Here is a 12,970-nt window from a genome sequence, read left to right as displayed (position 1 = left end):
ATGGCGCAACAGTGCCCCCTTTTGAAACTGAGCCTCCTCTCCTTCAGTGCAACTGCCAACCGTCTCTACTATGGCCATGCTGACATATCTACTGCGCCTACTCTCTTTTGCGCTTCACAATCCTACATCTCTCACGCAGTTAGTTGAAAAAGGAAGAGAAAAGGACAAGAAAAACATGAAAAATGCAGTTCCATGTTTCATAAAAACAAAGAAATTACTGTCATAGACATTTTAAATAGAAACCAATGAAACAAGAGAGCATTGAAGTGTTGGACCCAGAAACTGTTTTCACTGATTCAAACTGTTGATTAAACTACACTGAACAAAAATAAACACAACATGCAACAATTTCAAAGACTTGATAGAGTTAGTTCATATACTGAACAAAAATATAAACGCAACATGTAAATTGTTTGTCCAATGTTTCATGAGCTGGAAAAAAGGTCCCAGATATGTTCAAAATACCCAAAAAGCCTCTTTCTCTAAAATGTGCACAAATTTCTTTACATCCCTTTTAATGAGCATTTCACCTTTGCCAAGATAATCTATCCACCTGACAGGTGTGGCATAATAAGAAACTGATTAAACAGCATGATCATTACACAGGTGCACCCTTGCTGGGGACAATAAAAAGCCACTCTAAAATGTGCAGTTTTGTCACAAAACACAATGCCACAGATGTCTCAAGTTTTGAGGGAGCGTGCAACTGTCATGCTGACTGCAGGAATGTCCACCAGAGCTGTTGCCAGATAATTGTATGTTAATTTCTTTACCATAAGCGCCTCAACATCATTTTAGAGAATTTGACAGTACGTCCAACCGGCCTTACAACCACAGACCGACCACATGTAACCACGCCAGCCCAGGACCTCCACATCAGGATTCTTCACCTGCGGGATCATCTGATACCAGCCACCAGGACAGCTGATGAAACTGTGGGTTTGCAGAAGCAAAGAATTTCTGCACAAACTGGCAGAAAACGTCTCAGGGAATCTCATCTGCATGCTTGTCGTTCTCACCAGGGTCTTGACCTGACTGCAGTTTGGCCACTGCGGCAGTGTGCTCTTCACGGATTATTCTCGGTTTCAACTGTACCGCGTGTATGGCGACGTGTGGGCGAGTGGGTTTGCGGATGTTAACGTTATGAACGGAGTGCCCCATGGTGGCGGAGGGGTTATGGTATGGGTAGGCATAAGCTATGGACGATGAACACAATTGCATTTTATTGATGGCAAATTGAACACACAGATACCGTGACGAGATCTTGAGGCCCACTGTCGTGTCATTCATCCGCCTCCATCACCTCATGTTTCAGCATGATAATGCACAGCCCCATGTCGCAAGGATCTGTACACAATTCCTGGGAACTGAACATTTCCCAATTCTTCCATGGCCTGCATACTCACCAGACATGTTACATTGAGCATGTTTGCGATGCTCTGGATCGACGTGTACAACAGCGTGTTCCAGTTCCCGCCAATATCCAGCAAGTTCGAACGGCCATTGAAAAGGAGTGGGACAACATTCCACAGGCCACAATCAACAACCTTATTAATGCGAAGGAGATGTGTCACGCTGTATGAGGCAAATGGTGGTCACATCAGATACTGCCTGATTTTCTGATGCCGTACACTTCTGTCTGACAACTGCCCGGTACAATTGAAATCGGGATTCGTCCATTAAGAGCACACTCCTCAGCGTGCCAGTGGCCATCGAAGGTGAGTATTTGCCCAATGAAGTCAGTTACGACGCCGAACTGCAGTCAGATCAAGAACCTAGTGAGGATGACGAGCATGCAGAGGAGCTTCCCCAAGACAGTTTCTGTCAGTTTGTGCAGAAATTATTTGGTTGTGAAACCCACAGTTTCATCAGCTGTCTGGGTGGCTGGTCTCAGACCATCCCACAGGTGAAGAAGCAAGGAGTGGAGGTCCTGGGCTGGAGTGGTTACACGTGGTCTGAGGTTGTGAGGCCGGTTGGACGTACTGACAAATTCTCTAAAACGACGTTGGAGGCGGTTTATGGTAAAGAAATTAACATTAAATTATCTGGCAACAAGTCTGGTGGATATTCCTGCAGTCTATATGCCAATTGCCCGGGTCCCTCAAAAATTGAGACATCTGTGGCATTGTGTTGTGTAACAAAACTGCACATTTTAGATTGGCCTTTTATTGTCCCCAGCACAAGGTGCACCTGTGCAATGATCATGCTGTTTAACTATCTTATTGATATGCCACCACCTCTCAGGATGGATTATCTTGGTAAAGGAGCATATAAAGAAAATTGTACACAACATTTCAGAGAATCTTTTTGTGCGTATGGAACATTTCTTGGACATTCTATTTCAGCTCATGAAACATGGGATCAACATGCTGTGTTTACATATTTTTTCAGTGATTCAATTGGTAGAAAGTATCACGTGAAGTCTAAGACACAAGATAGGCTGCTATAATCATTGGGATCTAGCAGCAGGATGTGCGTAATTGGAGAACTCCTTGTTTCACTAACACCCTCAGCTATTGAGCCCTTTGTGTGTATCACCACTAGCAATCAAGAGTAGATTAGAACTACTAGACATTAGCTCCTCCAACTGACAAAAGAAAGAGAAATTAATCACTGCTTCTCTCACAGAGGCATAGCTATTTGTAGAGATGTGGTCACTGCCTTTCAGGCCTAGCCAGCCAAACCACTGGGAACAAAAATTTACTCCAGACTGGCCAACGATAGCATCATATGGCAAAACAATAAATCTGAACTACCACATGAACTGTGCGGCTCAGTTTTCAGAGTTGGACTTCATGAAACTGATTTTCAGCTGAATGGTTTATAGCCCAGATAAACTGCACTAAAGAATTGGGTCATAACCTTGTAGAAATCGAACTTTTCATATTCATAATGTAGCCTACTCTTTGTCCTCCAGTTGCCCTTTTGAAATGTGTTTTCCCATTCTTGCACATGGTTGGGGTCTAGCTTTAGGAAATGATCCGTCTGAGGCCATGAGAGAGTTCTGTAAAACGGATTTCAACTGTGACCGTGACATCCTATAACAAGTCATGAGACTGACTGCTCATTTCATATAATGCCAATTACAACTCTTCCCTGTCTCATGGGCTGTGAAAATCACCACTGTCGACAGATTTCAAAGTGGCCCACGTGAAAATGTAGTCATGGGAGGGAGGCCTTTGTTCATTTCACAGGGTTTCACCTGCTAGATCCATTTGCACAGTAAAGAGCAGCAGCGCTTCACTCAAGGATCACGCGGACACTTTAAGGTGAGGTCGACAAGGGCTCATTTAATCGTACTTAATGCCATGTGTTCAATTAACACACCAGCCGGCCAGGTACTATACCCAGCGTCTAATTGCCATAGCCTGCTGCTCTGTTCCTCTCGGTCAGCGTAATAGCTCCGTGTCGTCCATATTCGCTGAGCTACAGTGGCGTAGGTGTGTAAATGCTGGAGGTGTGTGTGTGTGTGTCTGTGTGAGTGAGAAATGCTGAAGAGTCAGCTGGTGGTAAATTAAAAACAACCAGGCTCTTAAAAATCACCCTGTGAAAAGAGAGTGTGGAGGGATTGCACTTCTGTTTTGGTACATGAAGACCGGAAGGGTATGATACAAAGCAGGATCAATGAGTTAGCCAGCTCTCTTTGATAAACAACTAAAAATAACTTTCAATTGTCTGGTTCAATAAGAAAGCTGAACTTCAATATGTTCATGGTGATCCATAACACCAGAGTAAGAAATTAGCAGCACCTGAATGATCATCTTTCTCTTTCATGAAAGTAGTATATCTAATCTTGCCCTCAGAGCATGTCATAACTGCAGATTTTACATTTCGTTATTTATAAATGTATTGTGCTTGATATGCCATTATGGAACGGCTGGAAGCCAATCAGTCTGAGCCCAGTCAGTATCTGCAGACACATATAGTACAGCAGGCACACTGAAGGCCTGCCTAATTGGCTACCTGCTTACATACCTGGAACTGTGGTTTAGAAAAACAGTAAACCCTTACGGGGCTGTGTGACACCGCACTATGCACTGACAAAGTCACTGTGGGAAGCATCTGCTAAAGAAAAGACTAGCGGATACATTATAATGATACAAGTCAGTGAAGTCACTTAAACTGGGACAGCAAACTTGCAGGCTATGAAAAAAATATATATATGATTGAGGATAAACTGTAATCTCTTCTCTTAATCCAATTGCCATTATCCCTCTTGAAAAGGCTAGATGCACATTTCACAAAAATAAAACAACAAGTTTTTAGATTTACTTTTTAATGCATAATTCATGGACTTAATACAATTTCTCCTCGATACACACAGTCGGACCAGAGAAGAGAATGTTCCAGATTGGATCAAACGGATAATCCCATATTTAGACTTCTCCACCCATAGGGAAGAGTGAACAGGTATGAGGGGGGAATGAGGAACGAACCATTCATCTACAGCAATCAGCTCCAGAGTAGTCAGGTCCACTCATTCACTTCAGCCAGATGTTCGTGTCTCCTATGTCTGCATTATAACCTGCAGCGTACTTCTTTCCCAGGAGCTTTTGGAAAGAAAAGAAAAGGACAGTCAATTTAATTAGAGTGAGATAAGTGATAGGGGATTTAGCCTATTATGTATGCTAAAACATCTGGGATGTATTTGCTGAAACAGTTGCCAAAAATATAGGAGAGAAAATCTTAGTGAAGTTGCAAGTAAAATACAATATAGTTAAGCTAGGTATAAACAAGAACTTCTTAATAAATGTTTTGCCTTTTTGGAAATAAATCAAGTTAGCAGCCTAATAGTAGTTCTGTAACTCTTTTAGTCTGGGCATACAGGTCATAACCTACGCTTCACTGATGAAATCCTTAAAACGAATCTAACGCGAGGGTCAAGGAGTCATCCTTGACTTAAAAAAAAACATTTGTGGGAATTGCCTGGGTAAAAAGAGACACAATATTCCACAGGACACTTGGGCAGGTTTAACAGTTCTCCGATTTAAGAAGCCGGGCCTTCTTATTCCCTTAAGCTTTGAAGAACTAGCAACTCAAGACTCATCCATCCTTAGATGTGGGACGACAGCAAAGACTAATGGTATAGCAAAGTGTTTTGTCACTAGGGGCGACATTGCAGTCCATCACCCCCTAGCCTTAGCAAACAGTGCGTTATGAGTTCCTGCTAATGTGAAGCCACGTCAGTGACAGACTGATCGACAGCCAGGCTGCTCTCAGTCACCTATGCGACACTAGCCCATCAGTCTTGTGAGTATGAAACAAAAAAGATAGTCTAGTGTTAACTAAGGCCTACATTAACACAGCTTCTCTTTCTTTCAACTGTTATCAGTCAGCCAAAGAAGCAGAAAACAGACTTAAATATAAAGACATTTACAGCCTCAAAAACAAAATCAGCCAAGATTGAAGTGGTGTTGGATTGCAAACAGCAACATTGATAGGCATTCAGGTTTTGTTTTGTTTACCTAGTTTTACTTTGACATCTGCGTACAACTTAGCACAAGCTTAAGCTGGCGAAGCCAAAATGATATCACCAGACAAACGCCTATCAGTTGTTGTTCTTGTCAAACAGTACAGTACACACTCTACTGCGGAATCCTAGCTTGCACTTCAGAAGAAGTGAACTTTGTCAAGTAGAAGTATGGATGAGAAAACGCAGACAACCTAAGCCCGCCATAGTTCACATTCCCCAAGCTTGTCCTCCCACTCGTTCCAGTATAATAGCGGGCACCAAGCAAAATGTCAGCTCAAAGAATCCTGTAGCACATTATATACCCCCACATCTCCAGTCAATAAACTTTAAAGGTCAGCACAGAATGTTTTCCTGCAAGACTGATGACACCAATGACTTGGAGAATATTCCACATATGGCATTTCCCTTTTCGTATATCATTTGATATTTCAGCTACCAAAATAGTTATTTAATATGCTGGAGGCAAAACCACAAGACTGCCACAAAACCCAGAAGAGACGGAGAGGGAAAATACTATTGAAGAAGGGAAAAGTTTTCTACCTTTGCAGTATGGTACCTATAGCTCATACCCCACTTTATCATAATCTGGTCATATCAGGTGATCGAGCCACACTACATCATAAAAGAAGTAGAGTGCTTTTCTCCCTTACTGATTTGAAGGCATAGTAGCCTGCATCATACTCGTGAGCCCCAATGGTGACCTCAGGCAGGAAGTTGGGTACAAGGGTCAGGTCTGCAACCCTCATCTTGTCTTCCACCCTTTGGAGAGAGAGGAAGGAAAACAGCAGGCTGATGAGAAAGCTTCCAGAGCTCCAATATGAACTATATAGGCCTACCCATGTACGTGATGGAAAAGTAAGGTCTACACGTGTAGGGAAGAAATTAAGTGGTTATACTTACAGCATTCTCATGTAGTGGAGTGTGACATCATCCTGCTCTACCCAAGGTCCTTTCTCAAATTTCAAGTCCTCAATGTCTTCTGCAATCTAAAGAGAAAAAACAAAAAAGGGAAGTCTGTTTGACGAGAGAGTTTTGTGAGAGAATAAGACAGGTTTTCAATAGCAGTCAGTGCATTTCAGTATGATGCATTGGCTAGGCCTATAACATACCAACGCCATGTTTGTTTTCTCACCAGAAACTACAAGATTATTATTATATAATTTGATGCCTCTAGTCATTCACTGGATTTCCTTACCCTCTCCATGTCTTGTGCTTGGGTAGCATCATAAGCGAGCAATTCTGCATTCTCACTGAAATAAAGAAAAACTCTCAACACCTTTCTTGTAAATGGTTGAAGGCCAGATCGGAGTTGTCTTGAGAAATTGCATTGTTAAAAACGTTCAAGTTGAGCTTTCTAATCCACTAACCTGATTTTGGGAAGGTAGGTCTTCTTGTAGGCATCCTCAATGCTCTTCAGATAGGGTAGGGGTACATCCTGAGGGTAAGACAGGATAGATTCATAAAGACAGGAACAACACACACCAGAAAATAGACTATTTGAAAAGACAGCTAACACCAGACCCAACACAATTCTCTTGCTTAGTCAAAGTGCCTTAAACAGATTTAACTTAACAAGTGGAACACCCAAAGTGGTAAAGAAGCAGAAGATCTGTTTGGAGCTGTTGAAGCAGATTCTCACCTATAATGATCTGATCCGTAGAGCGGAAAGGTAATTAAACCTAACTTAAGAATAATCACGGCACGCAAAACCAAATAACTCAGTGGCAACTGATATGAATCTATTTGAAGGGCCATGCTTGAATTCTTACCCGGGCTTCAGCTTGATTTAATTCCTTTATTGACCAGTATTAAGACTTCAGAAGTTTGACAGATGGTTTGTTTCCAAAAATGCTACCCATCCAATACTATTAGTGATCTAAAAACACAAGTGCAGCTTTTGGGAAAATACAGTATCTTCAGAAAGTATTCTCTTTTTTTGTGTATTCACTTCTTCCACGTTTTCCTGTGTGTTACACAACCTGAATTTAAAATAGATCGAGATGTTTTTGTAACTGGCCTACACACACACACACACACACACACACACACACACACACACACAATACCCCATCATGTCAAAGTGGAATTAGGTTTATTGACATTTTTGTGGCAAACTTAAATAAGTTCAGGACTAAAGTGGACTAACTCTGTGTGCAATAATAGTGTTTAACAAGACCCTTGAATGAGTATTCGTCCAAACTTTTGAATGACGACCTCATCTCTGTACCCTACACATACAGATAATTGTAAGGTCCCTCAGTCAAGCAGTGAATATCAAACACAGATTCAACCACATAGACCAGGGTGGTTTACCAATGCCTCGCAAAGGGCACCTACCAGTAGATAAAAAAGCAGAAATGTAATATCCCTTTGAGCATGGTTAAGTTATTAATTACATGTTGGATGGAGTATCAATACACCCAGTCACTACTAAGAAAAGGTCAGTGGTGACTTTAAAACAGTAAAAAAAAATGTAACGGCTGTGATAGGAGAAAACTGAGGATGAGTCAACAACATTGTAGTTACTCCACAATACTAACCTAGATGACTTGAGTGAAAAGGAAGCCTGTATAAAATAAAATACCAAACATGCATCTGTTTGCAACAAGGTAAAAACAAAAGTAATACTGCAAAAAATGTGCAATAACCTTTTAGTCCTGAATAACAAGTGTTTTGTTTAGGGCAAATCCAATACAACATGTCACTGACTACCACTTGCTATATTTTCAAGCATAGTGGTGGCTGCATCATGTTATGTCAACAGTGTGCAAAGCTGTCAAGGCAAAGGGTGGCTACTTTAAAGAATCTCCAATATATTTTGATTTGTTTAACACCTGTTTGGTTACTACATGATCCCGCGTGTTATTTCATAACACAAAATAACACTTTTTTTAAATAAAGAAAAACCCTTGAATGAGTACGCATCCAAACGTTTGACTGGTACTGTATAGTTGATTTTAAAAACACAGGTTATATATATGTATTAAAAAAAAAATTTAAAAAAAAAAAAATCAGCCAATTGATTGGTCGAAAGAACAGACGACTTTCGGTCCACCGAGATTTAGTCGAGGACAGCCCTAAATAGTTTTTTTTTTTAAACAAAATGTTACAATTTTTCTTCCAGTTCAATATCGCAGAGTATTTTGTGAAGATTGTTGACAGAAAAATTACAATTCATTCCATTTTAATCCCACTTTGTAACAAATAAATGTGGAAAAAGTCCAGGGCTGTGAATACTTTCTAAAGGCAATAGCCTAAACAAGACCATCGATGAAAATGGTTATTCAACATGCACCCTAAACATTGCATAGATAAAAAAAAGATCCATCATGTTGATCACTGAAAGGATACATCTGGCTTTAAATACGGGAGTGTGATTCAACATCTTTAAAACTGAGGTTTAAACATGTTTTATATTTAAATCCAATCAGAGATGTGAGAATTACACTCCGGAAAGAAAAGTTTGGAACACAGATCTGAAGTATGAATCAAACTACCTAAGTTGAGCAACAAGACTTATCCTAAAAGCTCCTTTTTCTGGTAGAATTTGAGGCTGCATATTTATCTCAATTCGCACCGAATTCCACCAGCCCTCCATGATTATGTTTAAAGACAGGATTATTGCTGGGGCCACAATTGCATAATGCTAAAAACAACCAGGCTTTGTGAGGCCCGCCCGCCTGCCTGCCAAATGTGAGAGGTCCTAAATGGGCGTACGTGAAACCAACAACTAATTTCTATAATTTTTACACATTACTAGAGGCATTTGGCAAAGGAAAGGTTCCAATTAAGAACATTACTTGCTGTTAGCAACAGACTGATAATCATTTTTTAAATGTTTCTAACCTAGCTCATAACCACAGTAGAGACTTTGAAGAGTTTAAAACGTTTTGTTTAAAGCCCCAAATACATCAATATTAGAAAAAGTTCACATAATAATGTGAACTTAATAATAATTACTGGACAGGACTCAAAATTGGTTGAGTAAAACTTCCATAGGTTCTCTACCAGCTGATAATGGATGGTCATTCAGTCAAACAGAAACGATATGCCTAGAAAAGTATAGCATGGATATTTTCCTTGTTTGTGTCTCCCTACTTTGCCTGATGCCTTTAGCTTCTTCTGCACTTCTTCTGCTGGCTTGTCCACATAGATGACCAAGTGAGGGGGCAGGAACTCACAGATGCTGATACCTTTGATTTCATTGTAGTGGTCTACACCTGCATTACAGAACATATGAGATTCAACCACAGCAATGTAAAATGCCCCTTTTGTAGTAATGGTGGCACACATAAAAAAGCATCTTCAACCAAAGTTTATTTATTTAAAACACTAATGACCTTTCAATATCATGGCTTGTCAGGTTGGTGTTAAACCAGATCTGATTAATCATATATTGCTAGGTAAAGCCCTGCCTTATCTCAGCTCACTGGTCAGTATAGCAGCACCCACCCGTAGCACGCGCTCCAGCAGGAATATTTCACTGGTCACCCCCAATGCCAATTCCTGCATTGGCGGCCTTTCCTTCCAGTTCTCTGCTGCCAATGACTGGAACGAATTGCAAAAAGCACTGAAGCTGGAGATTCATATCTCCCTCTCTTAACTTTAAGCACCAGCTGTCAGAGCAGCTCAGATCACGGCACCTGTACATAGCTCTTCTGTAAATAGCCCATCCAACTACCTCATCCCCATACTGTTTTTTTTTGTGCTCCTTTGCACCCCAGTATCTCTACTTGCACATCTATCACTCCAGTGTTTAATTGCTAAATTGTAAATATTTCACCACTATGGCCTATGTATTGCCTTACCTCCCTTATCTTACCTCATTTGCACACACTGTATATGGACTTTTGTATATGGACATTTGTTTATTCCATGTGTAACTCTGTTGTTGTTTAACGCAAAGCAGTGTGACATCTTGGCCAGGTCGCAGTTGTAAATGAGAACTTGTTCTCAACTGGCCTACATGGTTAAATAAAGGTGAAATAAAATTTAAAAAATAACAATGCAATAAGACTATTCAGATCTGTACCAGCCTTATTATAGGGATTTCAGTACTTACACTGCCTTCTGATGTAGCCCTGTTTGAACATGGCCTCCACAAACACCATGTCACTGTAGGGGGAGCGCTCCAAAATCACACCTTGGCCTAGAATGGAGAAAGTTTATTAGAAGGACATGACTAAAAAACCCAAAAAGGACAGAATAATATTTTTGCAATAAGCCATTTAGAATAACAAGGCATTAATTTAACTACAGTAATGTAAGCTCAAGAGCTCAATTCTTTGTTTTCCCCCGATTCCCTAACACAATCCTGATGTCATTTGTGAGTGATATCTGAGCGCATTCCCATAGCCAGCCGCACCTGTGGTTAGCAGGTGCTCCATGGCGTCTGACCACTGAAGGAGCCTCATGAGGTACATCCATGCTTGTAGCCGGTAGGAGTTCCCGTCAGCAGCCTTGGGGTCTGCATAGAACTTCTCCAAGCTGCAGTTACCGTTGAAGGCGATTGGCAGAGGCTCCTTCTCCGCTGTCATCTTGTCCAAGTAATGCGTGTTGGGCTCAGGCATGTACAGCATCCCTACAGACATCAAAGTGTTAATGGAGTCAATCTACATTAATCCTGTTTTGTACCAGAAGGTAGGGAATTAAGTTTATTTTTAGTTAATGCAATTGGCATTATAAACTTCTAACTCCAAGTTATAAATATGTATAAATAAGTAGTCTAGACTTCAATAACTGCATCGACAACAGGATCATTACCCAGCTTATCAGCCAGACTCTGGGCCAGCGCCCCCTTTCCTGAGGCCAGGTTGCCATCAATGGAGATGATCTTGCTGTTCTCTTTGAACCTTGGGGTTGTCCTCTCGCCCAGTGCATATGCCCACCAGCCGTACCGTAGGTTCCTTAATGAGCTTGTGTGAATACCAGCCTAAAGATAAGATATGTTGATCATTTAATTCTCAAATAAAATATTGAATTGTACTCCGTATCAATAGAATGAGTATGTGAGTGTCATCCTTCTGACCATCCTGCCCACCATGAATTAAATATGCTTCATTGTAATTGATAAAACTGAAATACTAGCTAGCATGTCAGGAGGATGACAAGAACGGGATAACGGTAATTAGACAATTAGTTCAAATAAGCTAGCTAACAAATGAATTAATATTGCCGCTAATAACAATACATTGCGACACAATAGTTGTTGACAACCACATAAGACGCAGCTAGCCACACAAAACACCAATCTGCTAGTTAACCTTCTTAGCATTAGCATTATTGTTATGGTGTCCTTGTATCGAGGGCGGCTTGTGAACTTGATGCCATTCGTTGCGCGAGAGAGCATTTTGGAAATTATTCTGCCAATCTTACCGTCTGAATAAGTGTCCCTGCTTTGAAAACGGCTGTCCCCGAGGGTATGACCAAACGGATCACCCGTAACGCCATGATTTTACCACCAGACCCGCAAATCTGACCCAAAATTCACCCTCTATGCAAGTTATGTCGAGGCGCGATATTAACGCGTTGAAATGGTATTTTGCCCGTAGTCGAGTAATATTGACGTCATCAAGTGTGTCCAATTGTATTGCCTGAAAGAAAAAGACAACTATTTAAAATGAGCGCCATGGTTATGGTTATGGTAAGAGGTAAAGTTAGGGTTTAGTAGGGTAGGGACGTCCCAAAGATCCCGGATAACACTTACCAGATATAAAGATATACATATTATCTACTGTCTCCACCACAGGAGGTTGGTGGCACCTTAATTGGGTAAGACAGGCCCATGGTAATGGCTGGAGCAGAATTAGTAGAGTGGCATCATATCACATTTTATTTGTCACATGGGGCAAATACTTACGAGCTCCGAAACAACAATGCAGTTTTAAAAAATACAGACAAGAATAAGACTCAACTCCAGCCACTTTAAGACACACCGACTCAACTCCAGCCACTTTAATAATGGGAATTGATGGGAAATGATGTAAAATATATCACTAGCCACTTTAAACAATGCTACTTAATATAATGTTTACATACCCTACATTATTCATCTCATATGTATACGTATATACTGTACTCTATCATCTACTGCATCCTTATGTAATACATGTATCACTAGCCACTTTAACTATGCCACTTTGTTTACATACTCATCGCATATGTATATACTGCACTCAATACCATCTACTGTATCTTGCCTATGCCGCTCTGTACCATCACTCATTCATATATCTTTATGTACATATTCTTTATCCCCTTACACTTGTGTCTATAAGGTAGTAGTTTTGGAATTGTTAGCTAGATTACTTGTTGGTTATTACTGCATTGTTGAAACTAGAAGCACAAGCATTTCGCTACACTCGCATTAACATCTGCTAACCATGTGTATGTGACAAATAAAATTTGATTTGATTTGATTTTGATTTGATTTTGATTTGAGATAAAAGTAACAAGTAATTAAAAAGCAGCAGTAAAACAACAATAGCAAGACAATAT

General features: G+C 40.5%; 1 protein-coding gene across 1 annotated transcript; it reads right to left on the bottom strand.

Moving 5' to 3' along the window:
- Positions 1 to 4,259: 4,259 nt before the first annotated feature.
- Positions 4,260 to 12,014, bottom strand: LOC112237347 (NADH dehydrogenase [ubiquinone] 1 alpha subcomplex subunit 10, mitochondrial-like). Its single transcript, XM_024405941.2, has 10 exons — positions 11,849 to 12,014; positions 11,237 to 11,405; positions 10,839 to 11,054; positions 10,536 to 10,622; positions 9,572 to 9,693; positions 6,841 to 6,908; positions 6,669 to 6,723; positions 6,374 to 6,459; positions 6,124 to 6,232; positions 4,260 to 4,550 (listed from the first exon to the last, which is right to left on the bottom strand). Exons 1-10 carry the CDS (start codon positions 11,921 to 11,923, stop codon positions 4,482 to 4,484), a joined length of 1,056 nt encoding a protein of 351 aa, XP_024261709.2. The 5' UTR covers positions 11,924 to 12,014; the 3' UTR covers positions 4,260 to 4,481.
- Between the last annotated feature and the right edge of the window lie 956 nt (positions 12,015 to 12,970).

This window comes from Oncorhynchus tshawytscha, linkage group LG03 (assembly GCF_018296145.1).
Source record: "Oncorhynchus tshawytscha isolate Ot180627B linkage group LG03, Otsh_v2.0, whole genome shotgun sequence".
NCBI lineage: Eukaryota > Metazoa > Chordata > Actinopteri > Salmoniformes > Salmonidae > Oncorhynchus > Oncorhynchus tshawytscha.
The sequence above is the reverse complement of the archived record's forward strand: the minus strand, read 5'-3'. Positions and strand labels throughout refer to the sequence as shown.

What these genes read in the sequence shown, in the direction of transcription:
- LOC112237347 (XM_024405941.2), bottom strand. Translation starts at nt 11,923, where the DNA reads ATGGCGTTACGGGTGATCCGTTTGGTCATACCCTCGGGGACAGCCGTT. An exon ending in GGGCTACATCAGAAGGCAGT is followed by an intron (nt 9,694 to 10,535) that starts GTAAGTACTGAA and finishes TCTGTAATGCAG; the next exon opens with GTGTAGACCACTACAATGAA. An exon ending in GCTACTATGCCTTCAAATCA is followed by an intron (nt 4,551 to 6,123) that starts GTAAGGGAGAAA and finishes TCTTTCCAAAAG; the next exon opens with CTCCTGGGAAAGAAGTACGC.